Source organism: Neoarius graeffei, chromosome 1 (genome assembly GCF_027579695.1).
Source record: "Neoarius graeffei isolate fNeoGra1 chromosome 1, fNeoGra1.pri, whole genome shotgun sequence".
NCBI classification, from domain to species: domain Eukaryota; kingdom Metazoa; phylum Chordata; class Actinopteri; order Siluriformes; family Ariidae; genus Neoarius; species Neoarius graeffei.
Window position 1 is genome coordinate 14,475,452 of NC_083569.1, and position 14,171 is coordinate 14,489,622.

At 44.0% G+C, this 14,171-nt stretch overlaps 1 protein-coding gene across 1 annotated transcript in view; it reads left to right on the top strand.

Moving 5' to 3' along the window:
- The window catches only part of clstn2a (calsyntenin 2a), a 206,335-nt gene that overhangs the window by 161,466 nt on the left and 30,698 nt on the right, over positions 1–14,171 (top strand). Inside the window, exons 10-13 of the mRNA XM_060917795.1 lie at positions 10,254–10,420; positions 10,511–10,659; positions 10,791–10,999; positions 13,374–13,541. Coding sequence (XP_060773778.1) covers positions 10,254–10,420; positions 10,511–10,659; positions 10,791–10,999; positions 13,374–13,541 — 693 coding nt within the window. The remainder of the gene's footprint in view (positions 1–10,253; positions 10,421–10,510; positions 10,660–10,790; positions 11,000–13,373; positions 13,542–14,171) is intronic.

The following is a 14,171-nucleotide window of genomic DNA, read 5'->3' on the forward strand; positions in this document are numbered from 1 at the left end:
GTGGAAACATGTCTGTGAAGATTCTCAATCATCCAGGTCATGGTAAACTGTGGGTGGTAAAAGAGAGCAACTGGACTTGCTTGAAGATTCTTGAAGACATTTCACCTCTCATCCGAAAGGCTTCTTCAGTTCTGTCTGACTGGTAGGGAGCATCAGGTATTTATCCTCTCATGGATGAAACACTCATCTAAGGTGTCATTGAGGCCCTGTCCACACGGCAACGGATTCAGGTGAATCCGATAAAATTGTTTATCGTTTCGGCCTGGCGTCCACACGGCACCGGCGTTTTGGGTGCCCCAAAACGAAATCTTTTGAGAACGGGTTCCAAAGTGGAAAGATCTGGCAACGGCACCGTTGCGAAGTCGTCTGGATGAGTAGAACGGATTTGTTTATGATGACGTCACAACCACATGTGCTTCACGCCGGGTAGAAGTGTAACGAACTCGATGCGAGTTGTCAACAAATCCTATAACTTGGTTCATGAAACGCGCTTACAAAATATTTTCACTGTGATTATTTATTGTGTAATGGTGCAAAGTGAGAGAGAGCGAGAGAGAGAGAGAGAGAGAGTCAATCCCGCCAGCAAAAATAGGGAAAAAAAAGGAGCGATCTCACCTCTTCAGATGTTGGTTTAAGTCCTACAATACATTCCTCAAAAAGGGCATAGAAGAACAAATTAATCCATCAACGTGTAGCATTCAATTTATTCCGGACCAGTAAAGACGCCGCCTTCCGCATAGAATCATACGTCATCCTCGCCGCCATATTGGATGGGTCAAAGCGGAGAATAAAGATGCCTCATTCATGTGCTGCGTTTAACTGTACCAACAGGTTTGCCGTCCAAACGAGATCACATGGGATTACCTTTCACAGGTGAGACTGGAAAAATACTTTTCATTGTATTTGGTCATTATAATGTAATTTTTTGAACAGATTTTTCTGACTTTGTGGCTAATATGAAGTCTCGCGCATAATAGTTTATGCGCATGCGTCCTTACTACTTCTATTGCTCTGGTGTCTCCGAAGGGACCGTCTTACAGCGCCCCTAGAGATGTGGCATGTGTATTGCATCGTTTTCAGCAAGTGTTGCGTTGCCATATGTACCTGATATTTTACTGATCCGTTGCCCATGTGGACGCGATATTTTTTTTAATAACATCTCGTTGCCGTTGTCGTGTGGATGTAGCCTGAGTCATCCTGTTGGTGTGGGTCACTGGAGGCTGGTTGTGAACGGCCTCGAGAGTCGTTAGGATGATCAATGGATTGCCCGTTAGGGTGATCAATGGAATGCTGATTTTCTCTGTCCTCCTGTGAGTCACTGAAAACAGCTGGGTTTTGGTGTGCATTCAGTTGTCTGGGAAGTGTGCCAAGGACTGCATTGTAGGTGGCTGATAAATGATGTCTTAGACCCCCACCTCTGTTCAGTGATGGCCGTTCCAGGTTGACAAAAATGGCTTCTTTAACTCCTCGCTCATACCAACGATCCTCTCTGGCTAAAATGCGTATGTTGCAATCCTGAAATGAGTGTCCTTTGTTGTTAAGATGAAGGTAGACAGCAGAGTCCTGGCCTGAGGAATTGGCTCTCCTGTGTTGAGCCATGCGCCTGTGAAGCGGTTGTTTTGTCTCCCCAATATACGAGTCCGTGCATTCAAGATTCAAGATTTTTATTTGTCATATACACAATAACAGACACAGCGGTTTATTATTGGGTAATGAAATTCTTATTTTGCAACTGCCCGACCAAACTACGCTTACCAATATAAAAAGAAATATATATATATATAAAATATGAAATATAAAATATAAAGTGCATATGGAATGCAAAATATAAAGGTAGAGTGAAAAAAGAAGATAACATTAAAAAAAAGGAGAGGCAAACAAAAGTGTGCAAATATAGAGGTAGATATACTGTGCAATGTCTTTAAAAAAAAAGGAGAGGCAAACAAACAATGTGCAAACATAGACGTAGATATACTGTGCAATGTCTTGTGCAAAATTGCTAATATAATCCGTGGTTCAAAGCCTGATGGAAATATAGAGGTAGATGGTGATTATAATCCATGGTTCAAAAGCCTGATGGAAATATAGAGGTAGATGGTGATTATAATCCGTGGTTCAAAAGCCTGATGGCCTGAGGGTAAAAACTGTTTGTCAGTCTAGTAGTCCTTGCTTTCACACTCCTGTAGCGTCTGCCAGATGGTCGGAGCCTGAATAGTCTGTGTTGTGGGTGTGTTTGGTCCCTGATGATGCTCTGTGCCCTTTTTGTGACCCGGGTGTTGTATATGTAGTGGGGGGAGGACAGCTCCACAGATGAACTGTGCCATTTTAATGACACGCTGGAGAGCCTTTCTGTCCTGAGTTGTGCAGTTCCCGTACCACACAGTGATGAAATTTGTCAGGACGCGCTCCACTGTGCACCTGTAGAAGTTGCTGAGGAGTTTGGTGGACAGTCCAAATTTCCTCAGCTTCCTCAGGAAGAAGAGTCTCTGTTGAGCCTTCTTGATGGTCTGCTGTGTGTTGTGTGTCCAGGTGAGATCCTCACTGATGTGAGTTCCGAGGAATTTAAATGTTTTCACCCTCTCCACCTGTGTCCCATTAATGTGCAGTGAGGCATGCTGGTCTCTCCTCCTCTTCCTCGGGTCAATAATCATCTCCTTGGTCTTCTCAGCATTCAAGGAGAGGTTATTTTCCTGGCACCAAGAGACCAGCTGAGCCACCTCCTTCCTGTAGGTGCTCTCATCTCCGCCGGTGATCAGCCCAATGACAGTGGTGTCGTCAGCGAACTTGATGATGGAAGTGTTGCTCTGGGTGGGGGTGCAGTCGTAGGTGAAGAGGGTGTACAGGAGTGGACTGAGCACACAGCCTTGGGGGGTCCCTGTGCTCACTGTCTTGGTGCTGGATATTCTGGTACTGACTCTGACAGCCTGGGGTCTGTTTGTGAGAAAGTCCAGAACCCAGCAGCAGAGGGAGGATGTCAGTCCAAGGGTGGAGAGCTTCTCTGTCAGTCTGCTGGGGATGACGGTGTTGAAGGCTGAAGCTGGGGATGACGGTGTTGAAGGCTGAATTCCTCACTGCACTGAATGGCATACACTACGTTGTCCTGTTTGGGTCTGGGTATTCTGTCCTTGGGGTGGACCAGTTTCTGCTTCAGAGTGTTACTGGGTCTGAAATGTACCGGAATGTTGTGTTTGTAAAAGATCCTCCTGAGTTTCTCAGATAGACCAGAAATGTAGGGAATGACAATGTTCTTGCATTTGTTCCTGTTATCGTCCTTGTCCGTTCTGTTCCTTTTTCTGCTCTTGAGGAAAGACCAGTTGGGATACCCGCAGTTCTGAAATGCTTTCTTGATGTGATTCTGCTCCTTCTCTTTTCCCTCTATCATTGTAGGGATATTCTGAGCCCTGTGTTGCAAGGTCCTAATGACCCCCAATTTGTGTTCCAGTGGGTGGTGAGAGTCAAAGAGTAGGTACTGGTCTGCGTGTGTGGGTTTCTGGTAGACCTCAATGCTCAGGCTTCTGTCTTGTCTAATGTGTACATGACAATCCAAGAAGGCTAGATTATTCCCACTGATGTCCTCCCGAGTGAAGTTGATGTTAATATCCACTGCATTGATGTGCTTAGAGAAGGCTTCCGCCTCATGGGTTTTGATTTTAACCCAGGTATCATCCACATATCTGAACCAGTGGCTGGGAGCAACTCCTGAAAAAGTGGTCAAAGCTTTATGTTCCACTTCCTCCATGTAAAGATTGGCCACAATAGGGGATACCGGTGAACCCATGACGCATCCATGCTTCTGTCTGTAGAAACTTTCATTAAACTGGAAACAAACAGACACCCAGACACAAACAGGACAGCATAGTGTATGCCATTCAGTGCAGTGAGGAATGCACAGATTCGTATATTGGGGAGACAAAACAACCGCTTCACAGGCGCATGGCTCAACACAGGAGAGCCAGTTCCTCAGGCCAGGACTCTGCTGTCTACCTTCATCTTAACAACAAAGGACACTCATTTCAGGATTGCAACGTATGCATTTTAGCCAGAGAGGATCGTTGGTATGAGCGAGGAGTTAAAGAAGCCATTTTTGTCAACCTGGAACGGCCATCACTGAACAGAGGTGGGGGTCTAAGACATCATTTATCAGCCACCTACAATGCAGTCCTTGGCACACTTCCCAGACAACTGAATGCACACCAAAACCCAGCTGTTTTCAGTGACTCACAGGAGGACAGAGAGAATCAGCATTCCATTGATCACCCTAACGGGCAATCCATTGATCATCCTAACGACTCTCGAGGCCGTTCACAACCAGCCCCCAGTGACCCACACCAACAGGATGACTCAATGACACCTTAGATGAGCGTTTCATCCATGAGAGGATAAATACCTGATGCTCCCTACCAGTCAGACAGAACTGAAGAAGCCTTTCGGATGAGAGGTGAAACGTCTTCAAGCAAGCCCAGTTGCTTTCTTTTACCACCCACAGTTTATGTCAACCTTTGCTTTCAGTATCTGGTGTGACCCCCTTGTGCAGCAATAACAGCAACTAAACATTTCCAGTAACTGTTGATCAGTCCTGCACACCGGCTTGGAGGAATTTTAGCTCATTCCTCCGTACAGAATAGCTTCAACTCTGGAATGTTGGTGGGTTTCCTCACATGAACTGCTTGCTTCAGACCCTTCCACAACATTGTGATTGGATTAAGGTCAGGACTTGACTTGGCCATTCCAAAACATTAACTTTATTCTTCTTTAACCATTCTTTGGTAGAATGACTTGTGTGCTTAGGGTCCTTGTCTTGCTGCATGACCCACCTTCTCTTGAGATTCAGTTCCTGGACAGATGTCCTGACATTTTCCTTTAGAATTCGCTGGTATAATTCAGAATTCATTGTTCCATCAATGATGGCAAGCTGTCCTGGCCCAGATGCAGCAAAACAGGCCCAAACCATGAAACTACCACCACCATGTTTCACAGATGGGATAAGGTTCTTATGCTGGAATGCAGCGTTTTCCTTTCTCCAAACATAATGCTTCTCATTTAAACCAAAAACTTCTATTTTGGTCTCATCCATCCACAAAACAAAGCAAAGAAGCCTTCTGGCTTGTCCATGTGATCTTCAGCAAACTGCAGACGAGCAGCAATGTTCTTTTTGGAGAGCAGTGGCTTTCTCCTTGCAACCCTGCCATGCACACCATTGTTGTTCAGTGTTCTCCTGATGGTAGTCTCATGAACATTAACATTAGTCAATGTGAGAGAGGCCTTCAGTTGCTTAGAAGTTACCCTGGGGTCCTTTGTGACCACGCAGACTATTACACGCCTTGCTCTTGGAGTGATCTTTGTTGGTCGACCACTCCTGGGGAGGGTAACAATGGTCTTGAATTTCCTCCATTTGTGCACAATCTGTCTGACTGTGGATTGGTGGAGTCCAAACTCTTTAGAGATGGTTTTGTAACCTTTTCCAGCCTGATGAGCATCAACAACGCTTTTTCTGAGGTCCTCAGAAATCTCCTTTGTTCGTGCCATGATACACTTCCACAAACATGTGTTGTGAAGATCAGACTTTGATAGATCCCTGTTCTTTAAATAAAACAAGGTGCCCACTCACACCTGATTGTCATCCCTTTGATTGAAAACACCTGACTCTAATGTCACCTTCAACTTAATTGCTAATCCTAGAGATTCACATACTTTTGCCACTCACAGATATAGATAGATAGATAGATAGATAGATAGATAGATAGATAGATAGATAGATAGATAGATAGATAGATAGATAGATAGATAGATAGATAGATAGATCATTTAATAATCCTTTACAGGAAATTACAGTGTCACAGCAGCACAACATTCAGACATCACATCACACATTACCTCACCGCAAACTCTAATAATTGAATACTACTATTAATAGGTTAAAATAGATAAATAAATAATAATACTAAAGCAGAAGGAGTGCAGTTACTTTTGTGCATTATAGAACCTTATAGCAGCTGGTATAAAGGACTTCCTGAATCTCTCTGTTTTACATATTGGTGCAATCAGTCTCTGACTGAAACTGCTATTGTTAACCACTTTCAGGGCATGGAGTGGGTGTTGAGAATTGTCCAAAATTGCCCTCAATTTACTCAGTGATCTGGCCTCTGTCACCTGCTGAACTGTTGGGAAAACAGTCCCTACCACTGATCCCGCCTTCCTGATTAGCTTGTCCAGTCTTTTGTTGTCAGCAGCACAGGCTCCCACACCCCAACATACAACAGCAAAGAAGAGGGCACTTGCCACCACTGAATGGTAGACACTGCATAGTAGGGGCTGACAGATATTAAAAGATCGCAGCCTTCTTAAAAAATAAAGTCGGCTTTGGCCCTTCCTATACACAGTCTCCATACGACTCCTCCAGTCCAGCCCACCCCACTATCCAGCTGCACTCCCAGGTACCTATGGTTGGCAACCACCTCCACGCCTCTGATGGTAATTGGTGTTGGTTGAGTCCTTTTCCTCCCCTTCCTGAAGTCCACAATAATCTCCTTGGTTTTTGTGGTGTTCAGCTGGAGGTGATTGTGTGCGCTCCATTCCACAAAGTCATCCAAAGTGGCTCTATACTCCGACTCATCGCCCCCTTTGATGAGGCCTACAACAGCAGTGTCATCTGAGAATTTCTGCATAAAGCAGCTGTTGGTGTTATATTGAAAATCTGCTGTATATATTGTAAACAGAAATGGAGCCAGCACAGTTCCTTGTGGAGCCCCTGTGCTGCTCAAGATGGTACTGGAGACACTGTCCTGCAGACGCACATACTGTGGTCTGAGGTGAAGGTAGTCCAGGACCCACCGTACAAGCGATGGATCCACCTCCATCTTCTCCATCTTTTCACCAAGGAGTTGTGGCTGGATGGTATTGAATGCACTTGAGAAGTCAAAGAATGTAATCCTTACAGCCGCATCAGAGGTGTCCAGATGAGTGTACGCTCTCTGCAGCATATAGATGAGGGCATCATCGACACTGATGTTGGGCTGATACGCAAACTGCAAGGGATCCATATGAGTTGACACACTAGTCCTGATGTGAGAGAGGACCAGCCTCTTAAATGTCTTCATTATGTGTGAGGTGAGCGCAACTGGTCTGTAATCATTATGCTGAGTAGGATGGGACTTTTTTGGAACAGGAACCAGACAAGATGTTTTCCACAGCCTTGGGACCTTCTGCAGATGCAAGCTCAGATTAAACAAGTGTGTTAAAATGCCACACAGCTCTGCGGAGCAGGCCTTCAGTATCCTTGGGCTAATGTCATCGGACCCAGCTGCTTTCCCTGGCTTCAGTCCTTTAAGCATCCTCTTGACCTGTGCCGTGTGTAATGTCACAGGTGAGTGGAGAAGTAGAGGGCTCTGTACAGATGGCATCTCAGAGTTGTTGGAGAGAGGGAAAGTAACAGGAGGAGGGAAAGAAGAAGAGAAAGCATTGATGGTCCGCTGGCCAGATGGGGGAGACTGGATTGGTGTGGTGCAGTCAAATCTGTTGAAGAAGTTATTAAGATCATCAGCCAGACCTTGTTCACCAGCAAGCAGTGCCCCACCTTTCTGTTCCATGCCTGTGATCTTTCGCATTCCAGCCCAAACCTGCTTTACTCCATCTTGCTGCAGCTGTTGTTCTAGCTTAAGCCTATATACTTCCTTCCCCTCTCTTATCTTCACCTTCAGTTCCCTCTGAAGTTCTTTCAATCTGTTCCTGTCGCCCATCCTAAACGCCCTTTTCTTCTTATTTAGTAAGGCCTTCAAACTGCTGGTAATCCATGGCTTATTATTTGGGTAGCAATGAACTACCTTGGATGGCATGACAGTGTCATAACAGAAGATGATATATTGGGTTATGCATTCAACTAGACCGTCAACGTCCTCTCCATACTCCTCACAGAACACATCCCACTCTGTTGTCTCAAAACAGCACCTTAAAGCTTCCTCAGCCTCTGGACACCAGCCTCTTGAAGTCCTGGTTATGACAGGTAACCTTTTAACAGTTGGAATATAAGAGGAAGAAAGGTGAATCATATCATGATCTGATCGGCCAAGAGGAGGCAGTGCAATGCATTTGTATGCATTCTGAACATTTGCATACAACAAGTCCAGAGTTTTATCACCTCTTGTCATACAGTTAACAAACTGCTTAAATGTGGGCAAAGTCTTAAATAGAGAGACATTATTGCAATCTCCAGACATAGCAATGAATGCCTCTGGGTACTTAGACTCAAGTCCTGCGATAGTAGTATGAATGACGTCACACGCGATTTCTGCATTAGCCAAGGGAGGTATGTAAACAACAATGGCGACTACCACACTGAACTCCCTGGGCAAGTAATATGGCCTTAAACTAACCGCTAGAAGTTCAGTGTCTTCATTGCATATACGTTCCTTGATGGTAGCACGATTAGGGTTACACCAGTTGTTGTTGACGAGCAGTATTAGCCCCCCTCCTTTCTGCTTTCCACTCGCTCTAGTATCCCTGTCCGCTCGTATAGTCCTGAAGCCGGCAAAACTGATCAGAGAATCAGGCGTGCTGTCCGTCAGCCACGTCTCTGTCAGGCATACTAAACTACTCTCCCGGTACTCTTTCTGGTTCCTAATGAGGGTTTCCAGTTCATCTAATTTGTTTGTTAAGCAATGAACATTTCCCATGGTAATGGATGGAACAGCTGGTTTAAATGTCGCCCTCCATGTTCTGGCTAGCCTCCTCTTGTTTCTTTTAACACTGGCACGCGTTCCCCGATGCCTCCTCTTCAATAATTCCCTTGGTATATCATGTCTAATCCCGTATGTTGAGAAATGCCCAATGTTTAGCAGTTCCTGACGGGTATATACCACAGCCGTTTGCCCCGTTCGCCCGGTTGATAGGCACATAATGTCCACTCCTTTTGCCACTACTCGTTGGTTCTTGGTTCAGCACTCAATAATCCACAATACTTATCGAGACACTTATCCGTGGTCAAGTAGGCTAAGTAGACTAGATAAACTAAATTAAAAAAAAAACCATCCACTGCACACACAGCTGCTGCAACAGGCTGCCGTCTCACCGGCGCCCCACCCCCGTATGTAATATTAGATCATTTTCCTCAATAAATAAATGACCAAGTATAATATTTTTGTCTGGCGGCACTGTGGTGTAGTGGTTAGCGCTGTCGCCTCACAGCAAGAAGGTCCAGGTTCGAGCCCCGTGGCCAGCTGGGGCCTTTCTGTGCGGAGTTTGCATGTTCTCCCCATGTCTGTGTGGGTTTCCTCCGGGTGCTCCAGTTTCCCCCACAGTCCAAAGACATGCAGGTTAGGTTAACTGGTGACTCTAAATTGACCGTAGTTGTGAATGGTTGTCTGTGTCTATGTGTCGGCCCTGTGATGACCTGGCGACTTGTCCAGGGTGTACCCCGCCTTTTGCCCGTAGTCAGCTGGGATAGGCTCCAGCTTGCCTGCGACCTTGTAGAACAGGATAAAGAGGCTAGAGATAATGAGAATGAATATTTTTGTCTCATTCGTTTAACTGGGTTCTCTTTATCTAATTTTAGAACTTGTGTGAAAGTCTGATGTTTTAGGTCATATTTATGCAGAAATATAGACAATTCTAAAGGGTTCACAAACTTTCAAGCACCACTGTATTGGAACGAGCACATTAGTATCTACTTTCAGAGCTGTTATTAGAAAAACAATCAACGCCTTCTGACCAATCAGATTTGATAATTCGACTGTATAAATAAGATTAACACAAACCGTCTATCAAGTTTCCTCCTGCTAAGACTCGTTGATTTTGTAAGCATTTCATCATGCTATTGCTAACGTGCTGCACTCACAGACAGACATGGGTGAGCAATTTAGTTCTTTATAATCTGTCTACTCAGTGCATGTTAGGAGCTGGATATTCATTTTTATCCTGCACAATTCCAGGCTATAAAAAAATTCTACAATATGATTCGAGATTTAGGATGTCCTTTTATGTCATAAAGGAGAACTCAAGTGTTCCCTTGCTGTTTTCCTGGGCTCATATTACAATGAAATGGTAATACCTGTCAGAGAAATGATCAGCAGGCCAGGATAGAAGCCAGAGTAGAAGATTGTCTGAATGCTACTGTCAGCAGACTGAAGAAGGAAATACATTGTTTAAATGCTGTGCCTTTCCCTATCACACATTCAGTGGCTTTTAATGCAGGTGGAAGCAGCTATTGAACCTGTTTTGTATGCTGGGTTTTTGTTGACCATGTTGTGGCTACCTGGCAGGAGGAGAGGTGATGACTCCACGCTTCACACAGTACTTCCGTGGAAGTCTCTCGGGACTCACTATTCGTCCTGGGAAGATCGAGACTCAGAAGGTCATCTCCTGTTTACAGGCCTGCAAAGAGGGTCTGGACATCAACTCAATGGAGAGCCTGGGGAAAGGCATCAAGGTGCACACATGAACTGATAAACTCATTCACACAAGCAGACATCTTTTAACACATTCTCCCTCTTTGACTCTTCTACTCTGTCTATTTCAGTTCCATTTCAACCCAGCCCAGTCTGTGCTAGTGATGGAAAGTGATGATCTGGAGAACATTAACACAGCCATGACAAAGGTCTCCTACATTAACTCACGGCAGTTCCCTACTCCAGGCCTGCGCACATTACATGTATCCACGACCATTCAGTGAGTGCTTCGTTATCGAAAATACCTTCTCAATACCTTCTGAGAATTGACCATTTTAACAAGAGACAGTTTAACAATGCTTTCAAATGCAAGTCTTCAGTGAGGGTTTCTTTGGTGCCTGTGTGGTGCAGATGCTTCGGTGAGGACTTGTGCATCTCCATCCCAGACATAAAGGCAGTAGTGATGGTGCTGGTCCCCAGCGAGCCACAGATCAGCATCACAGGCACCGAGTGTGTAACAATACCCGCAGCTGAGCTCCGAGCCCGTCTTGGGGTGGCACTGTTCAAAGAGATTCACATCATCAGCACGGTCACCAGGAGCGATGGGACATTCAGCTTGGGTAACACAGCGCACACACACAGATTAATATTTTGTGACACTCAAAATGCTGCAGTGTGCATGTTTTATGTTGTGTTTTACAAGGATGTGATTAATAAATTAATAAAGCCATTAATTTAGAATTTGATCCTCAAATAACTGAAGCCATCTCCTGAGAAAAGTACTCCCTGTATAGTCTGGAAATCATGAGTTTGAATCACACATTAGATGCCACATCCATCTGTGGCTGGGAGCCTTGGGAGTAGAACGGGAGCAAAACATGTTCTCTGGGTGGAAGTGACAGGATACTGTCTCTCTCCTGTCAATCACAGTGACTCTAAGCAGCTGTAAGCTCATGTATCTAGAAGAGGGCAGATAGCATTTGTGTTAGGATGCCTTGAGATGCATCATGAGCAGCAGTTTTGAAATAGTACAGTTGGCTGGCTTTATGTGTCTTGGGGGAAAAAACATTTTCTGAAGCTACATCCCAAAAAAAATGTGAGGGATTCTGCTTTCTACATAAATAACATGATAGATCACATGAATAAATTATGGAGCTAGTGGCTGGTTATTGTAACAACTTGACTTTTTGATATAACCAGATCTATCATATTTCTTTCCTCATACACCCACACACACCTCTCCGATACGCTTGAAAAGTTGAAATACTGATTTCCTCTTCCAAGCTAGCTTGGGGAGCATGCTGCTGTGATAGAAACAATAAATTAAGGTTATTACCTGGAGGCGTGATAAAACCATGACTCAAGAAACACAATGTTCCATGATGCTAATCAAATAAAATATTCTCAAAATTAAATGATCCCTATTGTATCACACTAGGACATGTATACTTTTAGGCACTATTTTGTCCAAGGATCATCAAATTGTGCACCTTGTTTTCAGATGAATCACTGAAATTGCACCACACAAAGACTCGGTAGTTGGTAATATGTTGTGTATATGGGGGTCGGGGCAGTGAGAGATTGTGCATAGCAATAAGCTGGCTATAGACAATAATGGACAATACAGTGGTGCTTGAAAGTTTGTGAACCCTTTAGAATTTTCTATATTTCTGCATAAATATGACTTAAAACATCAGATTTTCACACTAGTCCTAAAAGTAGATAAAGAGAACCCAGTTAAACAAATGAGACAAAAATATTATACTTGGTCACTTATTTATTGAGAAAAATGATCCAATATTACATATGTGTAAGTGGCAAAAGTGTGTCAACCTTTGCTTTCAGTATCTGGTGTGATCCCCTTGTGCAGCAATAACAGCAACTAAACATTTCCGGTAACTGTTCATCAGTCCTGCACACCGGCTTGGAGGAATTTTAGCCCATTCCTCCATATAGAACAGCTTCAACTCTGGGATGTTGGTGGGTTTCCTCATATGAACTGCTCGCTTCAAGTCCTTCCACAACATTTCGATTGGATTAAGGTCAGGACTTTGACTTGGCCATTCCAAAACATTAGCTCTATTCTTCTTTGACCATTCTTTGGTAGAACGAGTTGTGTGCTCAGGGTCGTTGTCTTGCTGCATGACTCACCTTCCCTTGAGATTCAGTTCATGGACAGATGTTCTGACATTTTCCTTTAGAATTCGCTGGTATAATTCAGAATTAATTTTTCCATCAACGATGGCAAGCGGTCCTGGCCCAGATGCAGCAAAACAGGCCCAAACCATGGTACACCATTTTTCACAGATGGAATAAGGTTGTTATGCTGGAATGCAGTGTTTTCCTTTCTCCAAACATAATGCTTCTCATTTAAACCAAAAAGTTCTATTTTGGTCTCATCCGTCCACAAAACATGTTTTCAATAGCCTTCTGGCTTGTCCACATGATCTTTAGCAAACTGCAGATGAGCAGCAATGTTCTTTTTGGAGAGCAGTGGCTTTCTCCTTGCAACCCTGCCATGCACACCACAGTTGTTCAGTGTTCTCCTGATGGTGGACTCATGAACATTTAACATTACCCAATGTGAGAGAGGCCTTCAGTTGCTTAGAAGTTACCCTGGGGTCCTTTGTGACCGCGCAGACTATTACACTCCTTGCTCTTGGAATGATCTTTGTTGGTCGACCACTCCTGGGGAGGGTAACAATGGTCTTGAGTTTCCTCCATTTGTACACAATCTGTCTGACTGTGGATTGGTGGAGTCCAAACTCTTTAGAGATGGTTTTGTAACCCTTTCCAGCCTAATGAGCATCAACAATGCTTTTTCTGAGGTCCTCAGGTCATATTTATGCAGAAATATAGAAAATTCTAAAGGGTTCACAAACTTTCAAGCACCACTGTATGCATTAATATGATACATGATAAAATGGCCACAGAATGGAGCTTTGAGATAGATTTACCTAGTGTGTGTGTGTGTGTGTGTGTGTGTGTGTGTAGGTCACAGACCTGGAATTCTGGAGGTAATGCACAACCTTGATTACTGTGATGTACTGGTTATTGGAGAGGAGCTGAATCCAGAGCACGAGAGTCTAGAGCTCCATCACAGCTCACTACTGGGGAAACACCTTGACGTCACTAATTCCACCTCTGGCATCTCCATCTATGGTATGTATCACACCAGTTACGCCTATAAATGGGCCACCCCCCATCTTTTTATGTTTCGCATTTTACATGTACAGTATGGGCTGTTTCACAATCATGGCTGTCTTTTTGAATAACACCAACTAACTCCTGCAACTTGGTCCAGTGTATACAGTATATGCAGGAGTTTCTTATACAGTGTCTTTCAAAAGTATTCATCCTTCTTTGTGTTTGTCCTGTTTTGTCACATTACAAGCTGGAATTAAAATGGATTTTGGGGGGGTTAGCACCATTTGACTTACACAACATGCCTACAACTTTAAAGGTGAAATTGTTGTTTTATTGTGACACAAACAATAATTAAGATGAAAAAACAGAAATCTGTAGTGTGCATTGGTATTCACACCCCCAAAGTCAAGACTTTGTAGAGCCACCTTTTGCTGCAATTACAGCTGCAGGTCTCTTGGGGTATGTCTCTATTAGCTTAACACATCTAGACACTGGAATTTTTGCCCATTCCTCATGGCAAAACTGCTCCAACTCCAAGTTAGATGGCTTGCGTTGGTGTACAGCAATCTTCAAGTAATGCCACAGATTCTCAATTGGATTGAGATCTGGGCTTTGATTAGGCCATTCCAAGGCATTAAAATGTTT